At 36.1% G+C, this 26,220-nt stretch overlaps 1 protein-coding gene across 2 annotated transcripts in view; it reads right to left on the reverse strand.

The window, feature by feature from the left end:
• The window catches only part of LOC128556199 (E3 ubiquitin-protein ligase rnf213-alpha-like), a 44,087-nt gene that overhangs the window by 2,092 nt on the left and 15,775 nt on the right, over positions 1–26,220 (reverse strand). For both annotated transcript variants that reach the window (XM_053540383.1, XM_053540382.1), the window contains exons 3-14: positions 20,511–21,316; positions 20,089–20,162; positions 18,229–18,381; positions 17,032–17,234; positions 16,157–16,446; positions 13,090–13,331; positions 8,457–8,687; positions 7,674–7,908; positions 6,159–6,223; positions 5,507–5,795; positions 3,997–4,098; positions 712–810 (exon numbers count right to left, since the gene is read on the reverse strand). In XM_053540383.1, coding sequence (XP_053396358.1) covers positions 712–810; positions 3,997–4,098; positions 5,507–5,795; positions 6,159–6,223; positions 7,674–7,908; positions 8,457–8,687; positions 13,090–13,331; positions 16,157–16,446; positions 17,032–17,234; positions 18,229–18,381; positions 20,089–20,162; positions 20,511–21,316 — 2,789 coding nt within the window. The remainder of the gene's footprint in view (positions 1–711; positions 811–3,996; positions 4,099–5,506; positions 5,796–6,158; positions 6,224–7,673; positions 7,909–8,456; positions 8,688–13,089; positions 13,332–16,156; positions 16,447–17,031; positions 17,235–18,228; positions 18,382–20,088; positions 20,163–20,510; positions 21,317–26,220) is intronic.

Here is a 26,220-nt window from a genome sequence, read left to right on the forward strand (position 1 = left end):
TTTTCATGAAGATCTCATGAAAAATATGGCCTCTAGAGAGGTCACAAGGTTTTTTTTATTTTTTGAACTACTGACCTAGTTTTTGTCGGCAAGTGACCCAGTTTCAAATTTGACCTAGATATCATCAAGGTGAACATTCTGACTAATTTTCATGAAGAACCATTGAAAAGTATGGCCTCTACAGAGGTCACAAGATTTTTCTATTTTTAGACCTATTGACCTAGTTTTTGATGGCACGTGACCCAGTTTCAAATTTGACCTAGATATCAACAAGGTGAACATTCTGACTAACTTTCATGAAGATCCATTAAAAAGTATGGCCTTTAGAGAGGTCACAAGGTTTTTCTATTTTTAGACCTACTGACCTAGTTTTGGACTGCACATGACCCAGTTTCAAACTTGACCTAGATATCATCAAGATGAACATTCAGACCAACTTTCATAAAGATCCCATGAAAAATGTGACCTCTAGAGTGGTCACAAGCAAACGTTTACGGACGCACGGACGCTGCGCGATCACAAAAGCTCACCTTGTCACTTTGTGACATGTTAGCTAAAAAAAACTGTATCTACCGTGATACGACTTTCTTGTTTGGTTAACATGGTCGTTTAAATTCTATTAAAAATTCAATGTCTTGAGATGTTTATCGGTACTAGTATAAAATGACAACATCTTAAATATTGACGCTTTTTCTTTCTACACCAACTTACTTTTAGTGCAAATCTGTTCAAACAGTCTTGTAGTGGTCCCGAGTAGCCATCAAGGTGCTGGCAATAATGTCGCAAAAATTCCGATGTCACAGTGTTTTTCTGGAAAAGAAAACAAAGAATGTCCTAGCAGTATACAGCATATTCCAACACGACCCGATTTGTTTTCCTACTAAACAAAGAAGGCTGAAAACTGTTTGTTATTATTCAACAATTCATTAGCGTTAGACGGCATAGCGGAGCGCTGGAAAAGAATCAACAGAAGGTTACAGACCACCAATTATTTTCCCATAGACTAACATTGTAACATTATGGCGTGTACTGCCTTCCATAAAATGTAGTTAATTTTGTAACAAGAGGGCCATAATGGCCCTATATTGCACATCTGAGTACCATTGCTCTTAATGATAAGATCAAGTTTTGACACAGATCACATACGCATACACATTAAATATCATCAGGATAAATATTTTCTTCTATAAATTCAGTCAAAAGTTATCTACCCTAATCGTCCGAGTCCATCTGATGGCATAAATGACATTTCAAATCAGTATCTTCATTGGTTACTGAGATACACCCATTTTAACTTGAAACAAAGGAGGTAATTTGACAAAAAATCAGTCCATAGTTATCTATCCTGATTGTCCGAGTACAACTAACGACAATAATGAAATTTCAAACGAGTCCTATAAGTACTTACTTATATAAATCCATTTAGATTAAATTCAGGGGAGTTAAGCAGATATAAATAACTCAAGAACCTATGACTTGATCTGACAGATTTATCATGGAATCCAAGATTTATTATTGTTGAAGACATTTAGCAAGTTTGTATCAAATCAAACCATAAATGAAGTCTCTATAAGGCTGAAAAAGCCAAATGGTAAATTTTGGATCTTTAAAGGGCCATAACTCTGGAACCCATGATGGGATTTGGCCAGTTTTCTAATGGAACCGAGATATTATGCCAATACAAGTTGTGTGCAAGTTTGATTAAAGCTGATCGCCAAACATTGTCTCTATCGTGATCACAAGCAAAAACTAGCAAATTTTGACCATTTAAGGGGCCATAACTCTGAAACCTATGATGGGATCTGGCCAGTTGTCGGAATGAGCCGAGATATTATGCCAATACAAGTTGTGTGCAAGTTTAATTGAAGTTGATTGCAAAATGTTGTACCTATCGTGTTCACAGGCCAAAAATAGCAAATTTTGGCCCTTTAAGGGGCCATAACTCTGGAACCCTTATGGGATCTTGACATTTTTCGAAAGGAGCCGAGATATTTCGCCCATACAAGTTGAGTGCAAGTTTGATTAAAATCAAGTACAAAATGTGGTCTCTATCATGTTCACAAGGAAATTGTGAACGGACGGAGACGGACAACGGACGAAGGGCGATCACAAAAGCTGACCTTGTCACTACGTGACAGGTGAGCTAAAATGTACATGTATTATAAATTACTGTAAATGCAGAAAAAAATATCAATTTTAAAAGAAACAATCAGTTCTTCGGTTTACATGACTGACCAATCAGAACGCACAGTCGCTACCTTATTCCCAGGTATACAATGTACTTTTTTTAATTTGTGGTCTCTTACCTATAGATGAATGTTTCGTATCATATTTTCCAATTTTACAGTTTTACTGTCAAACATCCAATACCAAATGTTTTACAAAGTTTCATCAATAAATGTTCAGTTTTAAGAAAGATATGGACAGTTAACAGAGGTCACCCCCTGTTGATTGATATGCCAGTCATCATCTGATTGCAATTTTCCGTAAAAGTTCAAGTTTATCTGCATTGGATTTGGCTTGGAAGCTGAAATATGATCCTATCCGTAAAAAGCAGAAATAAAGTTTATTAATTTTGATCATTCTCTGACATTACAGAGATAAAAGTGATCCTTTTTTGGGCGAAAAGCTCAGATAAAAATGGGCACACCTGTCAAAAAAAGAGACTAAACTTTAGAAAATATTCAAATTTCACGCTTATGTTTGCACGAAAACGTCTTCCTACATCATTTACAACAGATTTGAGACGATTAACATAACATGTGATGGCTTCCGACAGAAGTCATATTTTAGCTCTAATATAGGTTACAGACCAACAAGTGTTTTCCCATAGACTTACATTATAACATTATGGCATGTACATAGTAAGTTCCCTGTACTTTTTTTAATTGTTGGTCTCTGACCAGAAATCTGGCAAATATTTGACGGATATCGTCAAGGACGTACGTAATAATCCCTGATGTGTTAGAATCAAAATAATATATCTCAAATTGCACCCTGTAGATATAATTCCTTCGCATTTAAACTCCAAACAATGATTTTATTCAATGACAAATCACTGTTTGGGATATATTATTTATTATTATATATAAAATGTAATTATGCGTTTCGACCAGGTAAAAGCGGTACATCCTGCGTAGACTGATTTCCTCCAATAAATGCCAGCATTTTCACAATGTTGCTTTTGCAGGTTGATCGGATGATTTGTATCGGTTTGTCACAGAGAGCTTTACTTTAAACATTCTAAAACATGACAATATCAGTTATTCAAAATGTTTAATTTTGTATAGTTGTTTGTGTTAAGCATCGTTTTTCAACAGTATTTCAGTTCGGTAACTGCAAGCAGTTAACCTAACCAGTGTTCCTGGATTCTGTACCAGTACTTACCTGTTCTCCGCAAGTAACTGCCAACTTTCCCATATTAACCATAGGTAGAGAACGAATGATTTCAGACACTCCCTATTGACCTAACAAGACGGGCGTTAAAGGTGAGAGAAAGGAACATTAGAATTAGTCAAGAAAGAGATGTGGTGTTGGTGCTTTGTTTTTCTTTTTATCTCATTTCTGTCTATCACTACCTCAAGTTACACTACATTGTCCGACAAAATAACAATATTATTGCTTTTTAAATCCAACGTTTTCCCGTTTATTTTTCACAGTGTTTATGGTTTTGATGCGCAGATAACAAATAACATTACATTTTATTTTTTAACCTCTTTACATTATTTTATAATCTTAAATTGCCCAGAATTTAAACTCTTTTCATTGCACTAGTGGAGGCAATGTAATCGACTGTAATGTATAAGGACAGGAAAAGGAAGGACGAAGGAACTGACGGAACAGTGTCATTCAGTAAAACACCCAACACCATTCCTTTGCGGGGTATGAATAGTTTTACCAATTCAATCGTGTCGTTTCCGTGACTAATTGGGAGGCAACTAAGTATTTTCAAATAATAGCACGAAAATAACATCATGCAATAATAAGTACCCGTACCTCTAGACTGAGATTTTGAATCAATCTATTTGCAACACATTCATTCCAGTATATTCCAACTTCTTCTTCTTTCAGTTGTTCTACAAAGGCTTTGTTCCATACCTATAAGGAGAGAAAATGCAAGTAAATACAAGAAAAATCGGTTAATTTGTTTCCTCCATAAAATACATATTTTTGTCAGTGCAGAATTGTCCTGTTTTAGAAAAAATACACTCAGCAGAGTACTAGACTTATTGCGAATACGTTAAGAACTCTAGGCTCATAATCTTAAGTTGTGTGAGTTTTGCTAGGCTTAAGTTTGCGGTTTTCAAATTTTGTTCACGTGCTACAAAGGATAACAAATATTCAAAACATTTGGACATTTTGACACTATACTTTGCTGACGTGGCACAAAATTGGGTTATGCGTACAGTCCTGACGTGGTGAAGATTTGTCTCAGATTTTATAAAAAAAAAGCCATCCAGGGAAGTCGAAGTCTGTAACAATCGACCTTCAGTCGCAGTCCCGGCTTTTGGATGAGACATTTCGTTTGTTTTGTATGTCATTTTGTTACGTTATTAACGCCTTCTTCAATTAACTGGTTTCTTATGTAATGCGAGCTATCGAAAAGTAATCCAACATGGAAAAGATGAAGCAACTAACTTCCGCGGCAGATGTTATAATTAGCTCCAGATGCTCTAGACTACGCGAGTGTTGCTTGAAACAGTAATAATCTTACCTGCTAACAACTCCGCTTATTTCAATTAACTTACTCAGTGTCCATTAAATCTTAGCAAGAAATGTCAAGAGACTTTCTAACATGACAAAGGTAAGGAACATACGCAGCGCCAGCGGATCGAAGCCGCGACTTTCAAGTTCATTGTCTAACGTTCAACCTACTAAGTTAACTTAACAATCCGATAAGGGTCATGAGGAGATAAACATCTGATAAGTCCTTTAAAGAATTGTGATGTATGCACAGGACTAATACCTTTGTCATTTCTGACCCTGTCTCGTAACAGTTTACACTTATTATCGTGATATATAGGTACAATTTGTACTCGACACCCTTCACGCTTCACCACAAGGCTTACAAATTCTCCTGAATTGACATTAAAAGGCGTGTCTCTGTCAAACGCCTACACTAGCATTAATTTTGATTTCAAACGTTGTTTCAGAAATGGGAATCTTCCTTTGGCGTAAATGACAAGATCTATGTTTAAGTTCTATATCCGAAAATAGTGTTATATTGTTGTCTACGTTAATCTCAGAATTACAGTCACATAAGTAATGTACCCCATATCCTTATATGCCACGTTATTAATTGTTCAAAAGTAACCAGTTAGTCTTAACAAGCACTGCAATATCGCACAAAACAAGATCTGCTAGTGTTTTGAAGACAGAAAATTTCTTCAGTCAGATATGTATAAACGCAACTACTGCAAGTATAAAACGCATGTCGATCATTAAGGATATAAATCAAGAGCACAATACTGTCTTCAGTAAAATAAAAATTTAAAAAGGTTCTTACTTGAAGGTTTTCGGCCATACGTATCATCCAGTACTCACTGGCGTATGTCCTTAACCAAGATAGTATACAATCACAAGCTTTTTCTTTAAGTTCCTTGTGTTTTTCTTCTAGTCTCGTTTCCATTTTGTCCTCTTCGCTATCTGCCTGGTTGCATATACGCTGGTAGACAGAAACACAGTGGAGAAATATTTGAGCGCTTGGAATGACTTTTGAAGTTCTTTTTGTAGATACTGCCTCTTGGAGACACTCAAAGGCGATCATGAATGCAAGCCACCACTGTTTTCTTGAACTGAAAAATACGATACTGATTAACTTTGACATCATTATCATTCATGGGGAATTCGAGTGAAATCAAATCCTAACGAATATTGGTCTTTTCACATTCCTGTCACCTCCAAGACAAGAAATTGGACAAAACTATGAATTTTTATGCGGACAAAAGAGAAAGATTTTAATGTAACATATTTATATAGCCCCATATAAGACGATATAAATTCAACTTCAGTTGGACGAAACATGAATATAAGAATATCCTTTCAAGCATAAATTACGTAAAATACATCCAAACAAAGTACTAGCCTGACGAGGTTCTAAATGCTTCAGCAGCATTTAGACTAAATTGTATTATTCATCAATTCAGACAAACATTTACCTCCCTATAGGAATTGAGTAGCACTGAAGCCTGTTTTTCAATTTGGAAATGCAGTCTACTACAGTCTGAAAAAAAGAATAGTTCATAAAAACTTTGTTTTTAGTACTACTAAAAAAACAGGAGAATTACAAGGCAAACTACATTTTATTCGACGTTTCGACAATTTATTTTGTCTTCATCAGAAAGTCAACAAATATAATATGAAATAAACAACGTCATGAATATATGACGTCATAAAAGATGACGAATAAAATATGAAATAAACTACTACTGTCAGACATCTAAGAAATCCTGAAATGGAACCTTAATATCATATTTTTATTTGATGAAAACATTTCTCATTACAATTATAAATTGATAATAGACTGTATGTTATTCAGTTTTTGGTTTTTGCTTTGTGTGTGTGTAACGTCTAATTAACATACTTTTAGGTCATATGGTAAATTTACAGCTTTTGACGGCCGAGGAAGACCTCAGGTGCCCCTCTGGGCATTATTTCAGGCATGTGCGAACGACCCGGGTAGACCCACCGACCTTCCGTAAGCAAACTTGATGGCTTCCTCACATGAAAGAATTACACTCCCCAAACGAACCCACAAAGGTAAAGAGCAAGTAATTCGAAGCCTAGGAACAACACCAGTTCTCTTGTTATTAGTTGTGTCCATTATTCATAAATCAAATTGTTCTGCATATTTCATTTTGCAGAAAAATGAAATATCTATAAACTGAAACTGAAAACATGTAAATCAAAACAATCTTTTGCCTAAGAACCAGTTTGCATATAGGAAATATCACTCATGTGAATCTGCACACCTTCAGTTGCTAATAGACTGGCATTAGTCGTTAGAGTCATAAATGTAAAGCACTTGGCCATAAAATCAATTCTCTTTGATAGCACTTTCTGATAAAATTTACAATATTATTGTTATTATTATACCAGATTTATATACCACTCTAATATCTCTAACCTCTGACTGAGCCTAGAGAGAAAATGGTTTTCTTAGAAAACATCAGTGTGAAGAAGGAATAAATTTTATTACAGATAACTTGATCTCAACAGACTTTGTAAGTCTAGGTCGGTTAATGATCTTCTATGTGGTATGGGGAAACAGGAAGTCACAGCCCTTATTGCAATTGACTTACATGTAAGTGCGGCATTTGAACTGGCCACCACGACATTCTACTAGATGTCCTAAAAGCACAGCATGGTGTCTTCGAAACAGCTTTTCAATGGGTAGACTCCTATTTAAGGTCTCGTACTTGATTAAGGTTAATGTCAACAATGACCGCCAGCTTGAACTATGAACTTATTAAGTCTTGATAAGGAATATAAGGACATTTAAATTTACTTCGAATACCCCGACACCATGGTAAGAACTGATACACTATTCTTAGAGTTACTGGCCAGCTTAGATGTAAATGAAGTCTTTTTGCCTTCAGCAAGACGACGATACTGAAGTTGTATTATTTCGTATTGGTATATCACTTATGTATTGATGTATGTTTGGTATTTACCTTTTCCTCGCCGATAACATCTGATTCAGTTGAAACTTGATTGCCTTGATTGTATGATGGCTTGGTTCTCTTTATGAAACAGCAAAGTGTAGCACAACAAACTTCCACAGGTAATATTTCTTCTCCTATAACTTCCCGAAGCTCAACTGGTTTGAGACAAGCAATTATGCTTCGTGGCAGGTAAAAATCCATTTCAAATAAAGGCTGCATTGTTGCTAAAATACTAGCAAGTGAACTGAAAAGGTTCGAAAAAATTAACAACCACATTGTGCTTTGACTAACATTTAACCTGCTAAATTTCAATAATGGACAGATCCATCATTCAATTTTGAAAGTACCACTTATTATTCAAATGGGTGTTCACTGAAAATTTACTGACTGAATAGCGAACAGTGCAGACCATGATGTGCAGGCTGATCTTGGTCTGCACTGGTCGCTAAGACAGAATAGGCTAAAGGCTAATAGCATACATTTGGGTATCAAATTTGCGTATAATGAATTTATATAAAATGTAATAACGCAATTTAAAGAATCTTTAAAGCGATGAATATGAAAGTTCACAGGATTTTACTTCTTTATCTAAATAAAGATTATGGCGCCATGTTATTGCACGAAAATTTTTCATAAATCGTATTTTTGTGTGTAAAATGTAAGATCTAATCACTACTTAAAGATTCTACAACATATTTAAAATTTTACTTATGACTTCCATGCCTGTGCAAATATTTTATCTGGCAAAAGATATATCTCTAACAAATATGGTATATATAATTAAACGCTTACATTTGCCACCTATAAGAATTCCGTTTAAAGGAATCTACAGCAGATTGTATTTCTACAATTCCCCACCATCTCGGAACCCTGTCAGAATGGTTTCTTTGCGTTGTTACTTTGCCGAATGGTTTACAAATATCTTCCAGGAAATGTATCAGAGGTAAACAAAACAGCCAGGAAGGATTTTTGCCAAACCTGTCAACTCGGTTTACAAAATTTGCAACAGCCTTCGCCAAATACCTTTATAAACAGAAAGGTTTGTGGATTAAGTCTGCTTAAAGTGGCATTATGCGCATCTTACAGCACATAGTGTACTTTTGGTGAATGTTTTGTAAAAGCAAGTTTTCATTTGTTCTGCATTTAAATGTGTTTAATTAACAATAATGCTGCATAAGTATTTAAAAGTGATGCTTTAGAAATGAAGAAATTGGACTTATAAAATAATAGTTCATTTCTTCAGTCATGTACGCAATGATCTCCCTTACCTATAAGTAGAGATTTCTGAAGTTGAAGGGAAGCAACTCCTACGTGCAGTTTGACTTTTCTTAAAAAGACTGCCCCAGTCAAAATAAGAAAAGTCATATTTGGAAAGTTATTATTTCGTACTGGTAACAGGAAGAATTTGGTATACTGGGTTAAAAGCTATAATTTCCTCCACCCTTTTTACATACATATCTATTTCTGCTGTATTTTTACTTGAAAAATGCGTATAATTCCACTTTAAGCTTTCTCCAAATACCTTTATAAATAACTAGATGTTTGTCCATAGGACAAAGGTGCCCGCCACTCCTGTCACTGTACATGATTTCATGACTCTTGGTCAAATTTGTTTACATATTTGCAACACAAACTATTAAAACCTTGATGTGTATTTTTCACCAAGTGAAGGCCTAGCTGAGTGAAACCCAAAAAGAACAACAGGTGCAAAATCGCACATGCGATAAAACAATCCTCTAATATTATATGACTCTATGTCAAGTAGATTTTGAAATATACATATATGGGGCACAAACTTTTATTTCTTTACTAGAGCAATGGCCATTCTTCCTTCTAGTGTTGCAAATAAAAATATTAAAAAACTCAGGGGCACAAAGTGGCATGCTGCATAACATTCCTACATGGTTTCATGACTCTAGGTGAAATATTTTTGAGATATATGCAATACACGCTTTTAAGCATTTTATTTGTATTTTAATTATGTGAATTACCATAACTTCTGACTTGTTTCACATGTTATATAACAAACCCCTAATGTTTTATGACTCTAAGTCAAATACATTTTAGATATATGCGACACAAAATTGTATCCCATGCGTGCATATTCTTGACAACGAAAGGCCATAACTCTGGTCTGACAGAAATCTGAAAAATGTTAGGTGCACAACTTCACAATCATGCTGAATAATTTTCCTGTATTGTTTCATGATCCCAGGTCAAATACTTTTTGAGGATTGTGCGACATAAATCAAACCCCTGGTGCACAACTTCCCATGCTGAATGACAATCCTGTGAGGTTTAATGTCTGTAGGTCACTTTTTGAGATATGAGTGACACAAAATCAGACTTACGGACGGACAGACGGGCGGACAAGGGCAACTCTAAGTGACCCCACCCAAACCCGAAAACATGGGAGGGTGATACACAAAAATGTTTGTACATTAAGTTTCCTACAGCTTTCACCATTGATTTGGAAGCTGAAAATGCTTTGCACAACCGCTGTTCTAACAATAACTGAAATATATTCCTTTATATTATCTAAATTGTATGTAATGAATGATAATTTTCATTCAACAGAAAGCTAGAAGTAGAAACTGTTACTGATAATAGCTATCTATACAAGAGCGTTGCGACTGCCCTTTATCGCTCACCTGACTCAAATGGGTACATGATTTCAACAAACTTGTTAAAACTGCATGTTAAGCTCTAGGCCTAGTGTGTAAACAAGCATAGCCCAGTGCGTGACCAATTGTGATCCCAGGGGCATGAACAAACTTGGTAGAGGACCACTACACAATGCTACAGACCAAATATCTCAGCACAGGGCATTATGATTTTAGTCAAAAAGATTTTTAAAAGTTTTTCCTAATATATAAGTCTATGTAAAACAGGTGAACCCCGGGTTGTGACCAATTTTGTACCCGAGGGCACGGTTTGAACAAACTTGGTAAAGGACCAGTACACAATGCTATATGCCAAATATCTATTCTCTAGGCCTTGAGATTTTAGATAAGAATATCTTTAAAGTATTTCCTATAATATATGTCTGTAGTAAACAAGCTAACTCGAAGAGGGGGTCATATTTGACATAAGGGGGCATGATTCGAACAATTTTGGTAGAGAACCAGTGCAGTTTTAAACAAGAGATCACAGAGTGATCTTGGCGCCCACCAATGTGCCATTTTTGTGTGTTCCAAATTTCAAGACTTACTGACTAGCTCAAGGTCAAATTTCATTTCCGTACATAACACTGTGCATGTGGTCTAAATTCGAAAGCTGTAGCTTGAGAAATGTGAAAGTAGGTCACTAGATCAATTTCAAGGACAAAGTTCTTTGTACACAAAACTATGCATGTGCATCAAGTTTGAAGACTGTAGTTTGAGAAATTGGAAAGTAGGTCACTAGGTCAATCTTAAGGTCAAAGTTTATTTCGGTACACAAAACTATGCAAGTGGTCCAAATTTGAAGGCTGTAGCTTGAGAAATGTGAAAGTAGGTCACTAGGTCAAAATCAAGGTCAAATTTCACTTCAGAACACAAATCTATGCATGTGGTCCAAATTTGAAGCCTGTACCTTCAAAAATGTGAAAGTAGGTCACTAGGTCAATGTAAAGGTCAAAGTTTGTTTCGGTACACAAAACCATGCATGTGGTCCAAATTTGAAGGCTGTAGCTTGAGAAATGTGAAAATAGGTCACTAGGTCAAAATCAAGGTAAAATTTTATTTCGGAATACAGAACTATGCATGTGGTCAAAATTTGAAGCCTGTGCCTTTAAAAATGTGAAAGTAGGTCACTAGGTCAATGTAAAGGTCAAAGTTTGTTTCGGTACATAAAACCATGCATGTGGTCCAAATTTGAAGGCTGTAGCTTGAGAAACGTGAAAGTAGGTCACTAGGTCAAAATCAAGGTCAAATTTTATTTCGGAACACGAAATTATGCATGTGGTCCAAATTTGAAGCCTGTACCTTCAAAAATGTGAAAGTAGGTCACTAGGTCAATGTCAAGGTCAAAGTTTATTTCAGTGCACAAAACTATGCATGTGGTCCAAATTTGAAGGTTGTAGCTACAGAAATGTGAAAGTAGGTCATTAGGTCAAAACCAAGGTCAACTCATATCAAGGTTAATCTTGCCACTCAAAACCATACATGTGGTCCAAATTTGAATGTTGTAGGTTATTGACAAGAAGTTTTTAAAAGCTTTTCCCTATATAAGTCTATATGAACCATGTGACCCCCAGGGCGGGGCCATATTTGACCCTAGAGGGATAATTTTAATAAACTTGGTAGAGAACCACTAGACGATGCTACATTACAAATATCAAAGCCCTAGGCTTTGTGGTTTGGACAAGAAGATTTTCAAAGTTTTTCCCTATATAAGTCTATGTAAACCATGTGACCCCCGGGGCGGTGCCATATTTGACCCTAGGGGGATAGTTTGAACAATCTTAGTAGAAGAACACTAGATGATGTCACATACAAAATATCAAAGCCCTAGGCCCTGTGGTTTTGGACAAGAGGTTTTTCAAAGTTTTTCCCTATATAAGTCTATATAAACCATGTGACCCCCGGGGCGGGGCCATATTAGACCCCAGGGAAATAATTTGAATCATCTTGGTAGAGGACCACTAGATGATGCTTCATACCAAATATCAAAGCCCTAGGCTCTGTGGTTTTGGGCAAGAAGATTTTCAAAGTTTTTCCCTATATAAATCTATGTAAATTATAGAAATAAACGAAGGGCCATAACTTACTAAAAATTGTTGAACCAGTCTGATTTTCAGGGGGACACAACTAGGGTACCAATACATCATTCTGACAAAGTTTGGTCAAAATCCCCCTGGTAGTTTCTGAGGAGATGCGATAACGAGAAATTGTTAACGGAAGGACGGACGGAATGACGGACGGAAGGACGACGGACCACGGACGCAGAGTGCTTTGAATAGCCCACCATCTGATGATGGTGGGCTAAAAAGATCATTTTTAAGGTTTTCCTATACAAGTCCATGTAAAAGAAGTGAATTCCATGTTGGGGGCCATTTTGAGCCCAGGTGTACGATTTAAACAACTTTTGTATAAGACCACTAGACAATACTAGCCAAGTAATATCGAAGAGCTAAGCCTTTCGATTTTGCAGAAAAAAAGACATTTTAAGATTTGCCTTTTGGTTGCAATGACAACTGGAATTCTGCATGTAATGGAATTCTTTTAACAATATTGATGGAGAAATATTCAAGGAATACCGAGGCCAAGTTTCAGAAACTTCCACCTAACTATTTTAGAGGAGATGTCGTTTAAAGGCAAAAGTGTATGGACGGAGACGGACGGTGTTTGAATACAATAGCTCACCACGAGCACTCCGTGCTCGAACAAGAAGTTAATGTATTTTAAAAAAAAAAATTCAACAAGAAGGGACCTCTTTGTCTTACTTTCTATCGGGAAAGTATTCTAATATGTCTTTTAGTTCAGCACATGTATTGTTGACAGTATCCGCATGCACTAGCAAACATCTGCACACATTCTGCCATGTCTGTTCCAGCAATGGGAGTTTCAGTTTATCACAAACCACAACAATACACAGGGCACGTATGACTGTGACACAAATTCCAGCAGAGGCGCTTTCTTGCCGAACAAGGCATTCAGAGAGTGGAGTCAATATCCAAGTAGCGAACTGAAATAAAAACATGAAATAACACATTTTTATATCAAAGAGATCAACAAAATAACAAAGAAATAAAAACAAGAGCTGTCAGTGGACAGCGCGCTCGACCATTCTCAGTGCTTGATAGTATAATATAAGCAATGAGTAAAACTTAAACATTACAATAAGCATATTCTAAGTCGAAAAGGAGCCATAATTCAGTCAAAATGCTTGATAGAGTTGCCTCCTCCTTTTTACAGACTGGGGTCATGACGGTAAACAAGTATGCAAAATATGAAAGCAATATCTCAATGGACTTTGCAAATATTTGGGGTGGTACGCAAACTTTTACATTTATTCTAAGTCGAAAAGGTGCCATAATTCAGTCAAAATGCTTGATTGAGTTGCCTCCTCCTTTTTACAGACTGGGGTCATGATGGTAAACAAGTATGCAAAATATGAAAGCAATATCTCAATGGACTTTAAAAATATTTGGGGTGGTACGCAAACTTTAACGTTTATTCTAAGTCGAAAAGGGGCCATAATTCAGTCAAAATGCTTGATAGAGTTGCCTCCTCCTTTTTACAGACTGGGGTCATGATGGTAAACAAGTATGCAAAATATAAAAGCAATATCTCAATGGACTTTGCAAATATTTGGGGTGGTACGCAAACTTTAACATTTATTCTAAGTCGAAAAGGTGCCATAATTCAGTCAAAATGCTTGATAGAGTTGCCTCCTCATTTTTACAGACTGGGGTCATGATGGTAAACAAGTATGCAAAATATGAAAGCAATATCTCAATGGACTTTGAAAATATTTGGGGTGGTACGCAAACTTTAACATTTGTGTGACGCTCGCGCTCGCGCTATCGCCGACGCCGGGGCGAGTAGGATAGCTCCCCTATTCTTCGAATAGTCGAGCTAATAAATCAGTATAAATCTGTCCCATACAATTTAAGCAGAAAATGGCACTTATGCTTTATTATGATCATTGATCATTTCGATTTATTAAAACACGATAAGCGGAAGTAAATTCATTCTTACAATGAACTCTCACCACGCTTTAAAAAGGGATAGGAGTCGCACGACGAAATGTTTTCTGACGAGCCTCGGTAACGGACACTTGGGCAAAGTGACTCGGATTTCGGGACGAATTCTTTATTATTGTAAAAACAGAAATTTTCGCGAGGGTTTGATTTTCGCTATATTCGCGAGGTTCTACATCACGCAAAAATTAATCCTTGCGTAAATATTCTCCATTGGTATAATTCAACTTCAAGTAGGATACATTTATTACAATTTCGCAAATATTACACCTCGCGAACATACTCAAAATTTCGATTTCGCGAAATTTTGACCCAGCGAAAATATGTGTTTTTACAGTATTTGCCGTCATCAAAAGCTAAAGTAGGTTGGGATTTCACACAGCTCATACGTCTGTTCAATATTCAACTTATGTTTGACATTGTGGTGTTATTCAGCCTCAAATAATTTACTAAAATAGCAAAATACACCTAATGTCATTTCTTTTCTTTAATGTCATGGCTTTCATTATGGCCAATTTTTCTATGTCACAGAATTCTGAGGACAGTTTGAGACAGTTTTATGAAAAAGCAATACGGGTAATCTGAACATTAACTTCATTGAAAACTCGTATGTGACACATGAAACTAACATTTCAGGTATCAGTAAATAAGTGCATTTCAGTAACCAACAAGCTTTTCACTTTTTCAATTCTCTCACCGATATTTTTACATCTTTTTACCCGCATCTATACACAACTTCTCTGATTTTGGAATTGGCAGTTGTGCATTTCTCATCGTTTGCATGTTTGTCAGTATAAACCCCAGAATTATGGCACCTTTTCTCATCGCGCTAACACTTTACATCTGGATAATCAAAGACATCCGTCGCCTGTCAGAACCTCCAGAAACAATTTATCGAGTATGGGGCATAGTTTATCTGCTTCAGCACTTTAACTTCTACTTAATGTGGTTAGTGGTCTTAATACAAAATCAGACATTAAGTAATGAGGGTACTGGAATGACGACTTATTTTGTAATTGAAAGCTTTGTTTGCAGAGGTTATCCCGTTTACGCCTTGCGTTTTAGTACAGTAGAGGAGAATTTTGGTCTTTGTCATCTGATTCACTGGCGCTTGGAAAGCTACCGGTAAGATAACAGATTATGTACATACGGATTTTAGATGAAAACCATTTGCACGAGAGGAAAGATGACATTATTCTGAATAACTTTTCTGTCAAACATCCAAGTGATGAAAAATGCACCAATGGCAACTCCCAAATCATACAAGTTGGGTAAAGATTTCCACAGGATATGGTAAAAAATATCAGTGCGGAATATGTTCGAGTATGAACTGCCATCAACGTTAACTGAAATAAGATTGATGTCAACATTGTATGACGCATGCTCCCCCACTCCCACCCGATAGAATATAAATAACGTCCACAACATAGCCGCAAGTCTAACTAATCGGACAGAAATGTGCGCATCTCCAATCCATGTTGATGATGCATACCAAGTTTAATTACATTTGGATGGAAAGTGTAAGAGGAGTTAAGAACACAATGTTCTGATGTAGCTGTAATATTTCGAAGTCTAAAAAGGGTCGGAACCTGGACAAACTCGCATGCCCACTTCATGTGTTTCATTTCAGTTGGATGGAGTACACAATGTTCTGATATATTTGTAATATTTCGAGTCCAGATGAAAATTCACCAAAAGGTATAAATATTTGACATAGACAAAAGTAAAATTAGAAAAAGTAAATAATTGAGTTTAAAAGCGTGTTAAGTATATATGCTTTGAGTGTACAAATTATGCTTTTACATACCCTTGTAGCAAATGCATCATCAGATGAAAATGTGCGTGCATCAACAAGGTATATTTTGCGTAGTCCTTTGTACAAACATTCCAAGTGATAAATGGACTCATGGTGTGTCTGGGTCGTCTCCATTACATTAAAATCAGACTTGAACCAAGATGGACACAACCTTCTAGCAAAATCTTCAGGGTGAGATTCCCAGTCAATTTCGTTTTTTCCAACAATCCAATTTCCAAATTTTTGCAAAATGTTTTCACTCGGCTTTACGGTAACAACTCCATCATACTGATGCCATTCCTCTGCAATTACATGTAAATACTAATTATATAATATATCAATTTATATACTGTCGAATTTATTTCTGGCCCTAATGCCGGGCACTCACGTTCGGAAAATGAAAATGTAACAAAAGTATGGCCTTCTCCATATGGTTTGTTGTGCACCGAAATTAGAAAATCGAACTATAACAAAAACACTTACGTCTGATTTCTAAAATTACGCTGACAGTTGATTTAAGTAAGTGTGCCTTATTCACTTAAAAATCCTATTGATCACATTTAAGATGATATGCAGTAAACTTTATTGAGAATTAACCTCTTCTGAGTTTAATGTTATGCTCTACGACTGCTTTCAAACAGGTAAACATAAATAATGTCGAACGGTTAAGTCAAGTATTCTTTCTGAAATTTATGTATATTTATGACATATAATTATGGGCAATCTTTCCGACGCCTTGACTGGAACACTTTGCATATAATATTATACTCATTTTGTAGATTCATAGGAACACATTTTCATAAACTGACATGCACTATTACAAGTGTACAGGAACACACAAAATGTCCATGGAATAATTGCGCAGTTAATTAATCAGATAAATGTACCTTTCTTCGTCACTAAATGCGGCTCTACAAACAACCTCCTGTTATGGAACCTATCAGCATTCGTGTGGAGGTAATAGTCTTCCCATTCAGTGGACTGCTTTGATTTATCTTTCATCACAACGTATTTGTATTTTAAGTGCCTTTGCAGTTGATTTCTCGCCATTGTCAAACTGAAACTCATTTCTGTATAACCAGTGTACATTCTGAAATAGAGTTTATTTCAGACATAATTATGATATGATTATGTTAATCCTTCAAATCGAATTTATCAGTATCAAGGATATCAATAACGGTTCCAATGCACGATTTCCAACCAAGTAAACAACCTATTCTTCCTCTTTTTTGACGAGCTACACTTATCCAGAGCTAAATGGCATTGCAGATTCACTTTATATGATTGAGAAAAATAGGGTCTACAGCAATATATTTGCCGTTCATTGTTCGTCAGCAAAAAATATACCATAAAAATAACATTCCGTTATGATAATGATATAGTATGGAGAATTGATTCCTGTTTGATCTCAAATTTAAGACGGCAATCTGCAATACATTTTCTTACTTTCATGACAAACGTGTTAATGGCACCAAGCTGTAAAGCTGCAGTGTGCGATCCATCACGAATTAAATTGTCTAATGAGCACTATTTGCATGGGGTTTAAGCATCAACCCTGCTACTTTGGACTGGAAACCGACACTTGTTTTATATCAAATGAAGGTTATTTTTCACATCACAACGCTCGTATCCCCATGCATTTAATTCTAACCATAGGGTCATAACTCGGTGAAAAGTCATCCAGCTATATACCCCATAAATGTATGCAACTTTTTGTTGTGATAAGTTATATGAATTTCCATTCTCAGACTAAAGCCGGGACAAATTTTATTTAGAGTTACTTTGTAAAAGGTAACTCCAAAATAAAAAATCAAAGCTCCGATGCCATTTAGAACTTCACTTCATACATTATCAATCATTGGTGACTGTAAATTATATCTAAATCCGGCATGTGATTTAGAAGATGATGCGTTGACAAAAACATCTGACTCCCTTGCGAAACCTACATGTACCTACATCTACACTTTATATATAAAATCAAAGGCTGTAATTCAATGTAAAATCACTACAGATACTCTATTTCTTTCATTGGCGGTACTGAAAGATTTCTTAGAATAAAACTAAACAGTAAATACAAAAATTACTTGACAGTATGCAACGCATATTTTCTGCTATCCCAGCCTCCAAATTCATGTGCTCCAAAGACGAGCAACACATTTCTGTTGTCCTTTATCATATTTGTTGGAACAAGAATGTGAAAAACAACATCAATCTGGCCATTGCCACCGGTCGGATTACTGGAAATAATAAATACTTGTACACAAGAGGGTCATGATGACCCTATATGGCTCACATGTTACATTTGGCCTTGGAATCATCAAGATAAACATTCTGATCAAGTTTCTTGAAGATAGGGTCATAAACATGGCCTCTAGAGTGACAACAAGCCTTTACTTTGATTTGAGCGAATGATCTACTTTTGATGCTTCATGACCTAGTTTCAAAGTTTTCTTTTGATTAGAGTGGTGACCTAGTTTTTGACCCCACATGACCCAGTTTCGAACCTGGCCTAGGAATCCTCAAGATAAACATTCTTACCAAGTTTCATGAAGATAGGATCATAAATATGGATTGTTAACAAGTTTTTCCATTGATTCGAGCGGTTGGCCTTGTTTTTGACATGATCCAGTTTCGAACTTATCATAGGAATCAACATCATAAACATTCGTACCAAGTTTCATGAAGATAGGGTCATAAATGTGGCCTAAAGAGTGTTAACAAGCTTTTCCTTTTATTTGACCAGGTGACCTAGTTTTTCCCCATATGACACAGTTTTGAACTTGGCATAGAAATCATCAAGATAAACATTCTGAGTAAGTTTCATGAAGATAGAGTCATAAATGTGACGTCTAGGGTGTTAACAAGTTTTTCCTTTGATTAGACTTGGTGACCAAGTTTTTCACCTATATGATCCAGTGGCGAACTTGGCGATAAACATTCTGCGCAAGTTTGTATCAACCTCTATATGGCTGAAAGGGCCAAAATAGAAAATTTTATCCCTTTCAGGGGCAGTAACTTTATAACCCATGATGGAATCTAGCCGGTTTTCAAAAGAAACCGAGATCTTTTTGTGACTTAAGTTGTGTGTAAGTCTGGTTAAAATCAAAGTAAAATATCACTTTTATCGTGTCCACAAGGTAAATATTAACAAATTTTGGCTCTTTCAGGGGTCAATTAGGGGCCGTAACTCCGGAACCTATGATTGGATCTGACGGATTCATCATGGAATCCAAGATCTATTGTTGTTAAATATTTCTTGCAAGTTTGTATGAAGTATAATCATAAATGAAATCTCTATATGGCTGCAAATTTGGTCTCTATCATGTTCACAAGCCCAAAATTGCAAATTTTGGCCCTTTAATGGGCCATATCTCTGGAACCCATGATGGAATCTGGTCAGTTTTCGAAAGGAACTAATACAACTTGTGTGCAAGTTTGATTAAAATCAGTTGCAAAATGTGGTCTCTATCGTATTCACAACCAAAAACAGCACATTTTGGCCATTTAAGGGGCCATAACTCTGGAACCAATAATGGGATCTGGCCAGTTTTTTGAAAGGAACCGAGATGGTATGCCAATACAAGTTGTGTGCAAGTCTGATTAAAATCAGTTGCAAAATGTGGTCTCTACGTGTTCACAAGAAGTTGTGGACGGACGGACGACTTACGGACGACAGGCTATCACAAATACTCACATTGTCACTACGTGACAGGTGAGCTAAAAAGGAAAGTATCTATTTAGCTATTAGTTCGTCAACAGAGATTACCTGTTTACTAGCAGTATACCTGAAATCATAAAACATACAAAGATATATAGCGGATGCAAGTCCAAAAAGTCTTTTGTCATTGCAAAATGTATCTATAATTTATTCATTTTAAAGACTAAATTGATATTAATTTTATTTATTTCAAATCGTATATTACATTGATATTTGAGACACCTACGCCTTTGATGTATCCGTCTCTTTATGTACATGTGTTTGTCTACCGCTGTCCGTCTTTGTCTTTTCATCTTTGTTCTACAAAAGAAATTTGGAAATTCCTTTAGACCATTTTTCTGAATGCTGTTTCATTCAGGTGTGCAATCTAAAAATATGAAGTATTTATTATTACATCACATAACACAATTTAATATCACTTTATGTCAATTTAGCAGTTTAGCATACAATGATCCAAACAGAAACTAGAGTTGGCATTCCTGAAAAAAAAAACAATTATTTTCATTACGTAGATTCTGAAGATTTATGTCTAAATGATTACTAAGTTACTTTTCCAATAAATGACACAACTGTTTTCGCAATAAATATAATTGTTATAAGTCGCATTCCCATCATGATTTATCCTAAAAATAACAATTACAAACGAACCTTTTCATCTTTTTGCATTTTGTCTTCTGCATTTAACTGCTTATCTCTTTGAGTGTTTGTGCTTTCTTCAAACTGCCTTTGCGTATTCTCTATTTCTTTATGAGCGTCAGCTACAGGTTTACAATTTTCTTGATCATTATTCAAGGAATCTGCTTTCATGGAATCTTGAGATATTCGTGTGTTGTTTCCAGATGAAAAGAAAGTCGGACCAGTTGGATCTGGCGGGTAAACAACACTATAATCGCCATCAGTATTATCTTCTGTTTGTCTATGATTACCAAAAACTGGAGTCTGATTACCCAAGGAATTGTTATTTGTATCATCACAGACGTCGCTGTTTAAATGTAATTCTTGCACCTTGCTTTCTGGTGGTTCTTTCTGTTCTTCCTCAACACTGCCAATCTCTTTCACATTAGTCTCTAGCTCAGAGAGTTCTTTGCTTTTCAAATTATACTTCTCTGCATGTACTTTACTTTTATGCTCTCTTTTTCTTTTCGATTCTGCTTTCCTTCCACCTCTGTTCTTCTTTTTAGTGGTTGTTGATTTATCATCTGTTTGTTCTCCGCATTCCGATGCTGAAGAGGAATCACATGACTCCGATTCCTCTACCTTAACCGACATAGTTTCGCTATCCTGTATCTCCGTACATTTCTCCGACTCGATCTCGGGCCCATTTTTTGATAACTTTGATTCCTCTAAGTTTTTAACGTTTTTTGTATTTCCTTCTAATGTATCCGTTGTTGAATGTGAAGTTTCTGAGACAGGTCTGCTTTCACAAGCTGGTCCCTTTTCCACTGTATTCCCGACTGTATTGTAATAAAACAATAATTATTAGAATTATAAAACCAATCTTCTTGGCCATATATATATATATATAGTACGATAAGTAGTGGTCAAGTAAATTTGTAAGAACTGGTAGTCTAAAGAGAGAATTTTAATTGTATGATTGGTCACTATCGAGGCTCATTGTTAGATAAAGATGTAAAAGGTTACTGTGATATTTTACAACTGAAATAGATTTTATGCATCCTGCCCCCCATTATAAAATAAGATCGATTTCTCACACTATCTATCTTCCATTATCTAGAACTATGCTGCTTTATTATGTAAACACATTTACTATCTTCAACGTATTTTGAGTTCTGGACTCATTTTTAAACAGCCGTGTTTCGTTATGAAATATTTCAGTTGCAATTATCTAGTGCGATTTTTGTCTGTAAAGATGTTTAAAAATTGGAATCGTGTTATTTTCATTCATCATTCACTTTTCAAAAATGGCTCTTAATAACAGCAGTTTATAAAAGAATAGGTTTAAGGCAAATCTTATTTTTGAACCTAGCTCTAGCGATTCACCTGTAGTCGTGTAAAATTTATGTCTAAATGATTACAAAAACAATGACGTGAGGATATTCGTCATGAGACAATTACAAAAATGAAAGCCATAAAATGACAAAAAATCGGTTAAAAGCTTGCTTTAATTTGAATGCTGGGCAGATTAACAAATAGTCAAAAACTCCTTTGATGAACAAGGGTTGTTCTATAAATCTACATTCTCGCTCCCATTATGTGTAAATTATGTTAACTGGTATCGTTATAACCAGCAACATGACTGCTAGAAACTGTACTTACTTAAACAGAATGACGTCACAGTACAAAATTAGAGGTTATTTCATAACCATAGTAACTTGCTAGCGGTCCAGTCGATAAAATAAAATTACATACATTTCTGCAACAGCAAAACACCTCAACCACATAAATATCATTTTAAAGTCATGTCTCTATAAAATTCTAAAACATCTATCGGTTATATGAGTCTGAAATAAACAATGTTTGATCTAGGGAAGTCATACATGGTCTGATATTAAAATGACGTCACAAGAGCAAATTAAAGTCTTAGGAAAACATTAAATGAGTAAACCACGAAAGAAACTTCAGACTAAGTCTAGAAAACGAGAGTATTGAAAGATAGCTCAACCATCAATTCACCACAGAGCAACAGATAAGCTGGTATTACACAACATTTCGGTTTGAATTGGGTATTGACTAAACTGTGTCAAAGCACATTACCCCACGATTTTTACATTAATTGGGTACCCATGCTTTTCAGTGGAAGCTTATTATCTTTTATGCTTTCAAAACAGACGAAACTGTAACACAAAGAAATTAACAAAATTAAAGATACTCGATGACTATGTGTATTCAACTGAACTATTCACATGTGTTGTACATAGTTTTTCAGCGAAAACAGACTTTACTTTCTTGACCATTTGTGGCAACGTTAAATGTCGCAACGCCGCTAAATGTCGCAAGGTTGACGTTAAATGTCGCAACCACCGCTAAATGTCGCAAAATCGTCTGCCGCTAAATGTCGCACCTTTAACGTTAAATGTCGCAAAAATTTGCCCACCGTTATATGTCGCAACACCAACGCTAAATGTCGCACAGCAAAATAAGGTAAGTTAAACAGTCTTCACAACTTAGAGATAAGACTGGGTAATGCATGCTTGATTTGGGAAGGGCTGAATTGACCTTTCACTCTAATCTGCACGTTTGCTTTTCAGTGGTTCCGCATCATACATACGTTATATATTTCATATCTAAAGGTTTGAGCACTAACGTGATACTCGCCACAGTACTAGATTTATTTCAGGTCTGAACTATGTAATTCTATGGAGTCCTGTTTAGCTCATGAGACATTAAGCTCGCGCTCCGTATTGTCGCGCGTTATATCGTTGTTGATGGAGGATGGGAGGGGGGGGGGGGGGCACCAGTTTGAAACAAAAGCGTCACCGGCGACGTGCGCTAGGTACGGGGTTCCTCTGTCCGTATTTGTGGGAACGTTTTTTATATACAGGTATGAAATGTTTGCCTGTGGTGCATTTTTGTCTATTTTTTAGGTACGTACTAGAGGGGCACTCCCCTTATTTTAGGTGGTTAGCGTCTTTCCCATTGACAATTTTGAAATACAAGTATGGAATGCTGGACTTTTATTGCATTTTTTTGTTCAAAATTTCTAAATTTTAAGGTACTGGAGGGGTACTCCCCACATTTTAAGGGATCAACGGTTCTTCCCCCTGGGGAATTTTGAAATATAAGTATAAACGCCTCAGGGGCGTTTTGGGTCTACATTTTGAGAAAATATTATTTCCAAAATAGTTGGGTGCAACTTTGATGAGTATAAGTCACTAGTAAGCCAACAAGGGTGGAGTTTGGGGTGGGGGTAATCGGCTCGGGCAACAATCCAGACCTGTTACACAACAGGATGTTCAACTACGCGACACGAATATTGTGTTTTGTACCAGCTGTAGAAAACGAAGATTTTCTATTAATCAGCAATGGGTTCTATTTCTTTGTTTGGTGGTTTACATTTAAAGTCATAAGGTAACTATCAAGCTTCAATGGCGGAGAAAGATCCTATGTGACCCTCTGTATATTCTTTCAGGTAAAGCGGGAAGTTTGATATTATTTTACTTTTAGTCTCTTAAAATTGTTTGGTTTAGTCTCATTCCCCTCATTATCCTACTTTTCCGCCTACCCACACATAACCCCCTCTCCTCCCCTCACCCCTTCAAAAATGTAAATATTTATATTTCTATTAATTATCTTGGTGATGTGTGTTTGTGTCTTAGATTTCTGTGTCGTTATCACCCCGTTCCCCACCCATACCCAACCCCCACAAACATACAACACTATTACCAAATCGTATTTAGTTAGAAGAAACCTCAGAATATTTCTGTCCTAAATCACTGGCCCTATTACAAAATAATTTCACAAATATTTCTTGCGTGACTGTTCAAGCAAGGTGTGGAACTCAGGTGAGTGATCTAGGACCAACAAGGCCCTCTTGTTGCTATACGCAACAGCACTTATCATTAAGATAATTATTTGTATTACATAAACCTGTTAATTTTTCTTCCCTCAAAAAAGTAAATATACACAAGGAATTGATAGTCATAGTGTCAAATAGGAAGTGCGACATTTAGCGTTGGTGTTGCGACATATAACGGTGGGCAAATTTTTGCGACATTTAACGTTAAAGGTGCGACATTTAGCGGCAGACGATTCTGCGACATTTAGCGGTGGTTGCGACATTTAACGTCAACCTTGCGACATTTAACGGTGGTTGCGACATTTAGCGGCGTTGCGACATTTAACGTTGCAACACCATTCATTCAAACGTTTTTTAATGACACGATCGCTAGAATGCGCAAATTTCGTCAACATTCTTACTGCAAAAAATGTATTGTACAACTCAATATAATGTAATTCAAATACAACCTGTTCCCAAACCGAGGCAACCCACTACTATCAAAGTAGTCCAATGACAGATTTTTGCTTTAAATCTACTTACTGCAAAAAATACATTGTACAACTCAATATAATGTAATTCAAATACAACCTGTTCCCAAACCGAGGCAACCCACAACTATCAAAGTAGTCCAATGACAGATGTTTGCTTTAAATCTACTTACCCGTTTCAACGACATATTGCAAATAGACGGTTTATTTTCAGCGCATAAATAATTTAGGCTATTTTCGGTTAAATCGCAAAATTTTCATTGTTTAGCACAAATTTCAATAAATTGATAAGGCATAATACACCTAACAAGAGTGCCAGAATGTCACAATATACGCCCGTCACAGCAAATTTCTTTACTCTAGCACCTGTATTTGCAAATGGAATTTTAATTTTGTGGTTGTTTAATAATCATTGTAAGTCTTTTGTTTTTCTAAGTCCACAAAAAAACTCCTTACCTGGTAGAGATACCTTAAAATACACCTAAAATTTGAAAGTAACATCTATGTTGTACCACAGAAAAGTGGTCTTGTTTTTTCCCTACGGCCAATTATAAAAAAAGTTACAATATAAGTTATTTATAGTAACAACTAAGGGAAGGTAATCTTAAAAAAAAAAAAAAAAAAAAATTTTAAGTCCACACAAAAATCTTTACCAGGTAGAGATTGGTCAAAATACACCTCATAATTGGATGTAGCATGCATGTTGTACTACAGAAAAGTGGTCTCGATTTTTCCCTACGACTAGTAATGAAAAAGTTACAATATAAGCTATTTATAGTAACAACAAAGGGAAGTAATTCTAAAAAGGGAACTGCGCATGACACTTCGTCTCATGATGGTGTATAATTGTGCCAAGTTACATCAAAATCCCTCCATGCATGAAGAAGAAATGCTTCGGACAAAGTCATTCTTGTATCTGACCTTTGGCCTCTAAGTGTGACCTTGACCTTAGACCTAGGGACCTGGTTCTTGCGCATGACACTCCGTCTCGTGGTGGTGAACATTTGTGCCAAGTTATATCAAAATCCCTCTATGCATGAAGAAGAAATGCTCCGGACAAGGTTTTCATTCTTGTATCCTTTGACCTCTAAGTGTGACCTTGACCTTAGACCTAGGGACCTGGTTCTTGCGCATGACACTCCGCCTCGTGGTGGTAAACATTTATGCTAAGTTATATCAAAATCCCTCTATGCATGAAGAAGATATGCTCCGGACAAAGTTTTCTTTCTTGTGTCCTTTGACCTCTAAGTGTGACCTTGACCTTAAACCTAGGGACCTGGTTCTTGCGCATGACACTCCGCCTCATGATGATGAACAACTGTGCCAACTTTCATCAAAATCCCTCCATGCATGAAGAAGATATGCTCCGGACAGTCATTCTTGAATTTGACCTTTGACCTCTAAGTGTGAC

Source organism: Mercenaria mercenaria, chromosome 4 (assembly GCF_021730395.1).
Source record: "Mercenaria mercenaria strain notata chromosome 4, MADL_Memer_1, whole genome shotgun sequence".
Classification (NCBI taxonomy): Eukaryota; Metazoa; Mollusca; class Bivalvia; order Venerida; family Veneridae; genus Mercenaria; species Mercenaria mercenaria.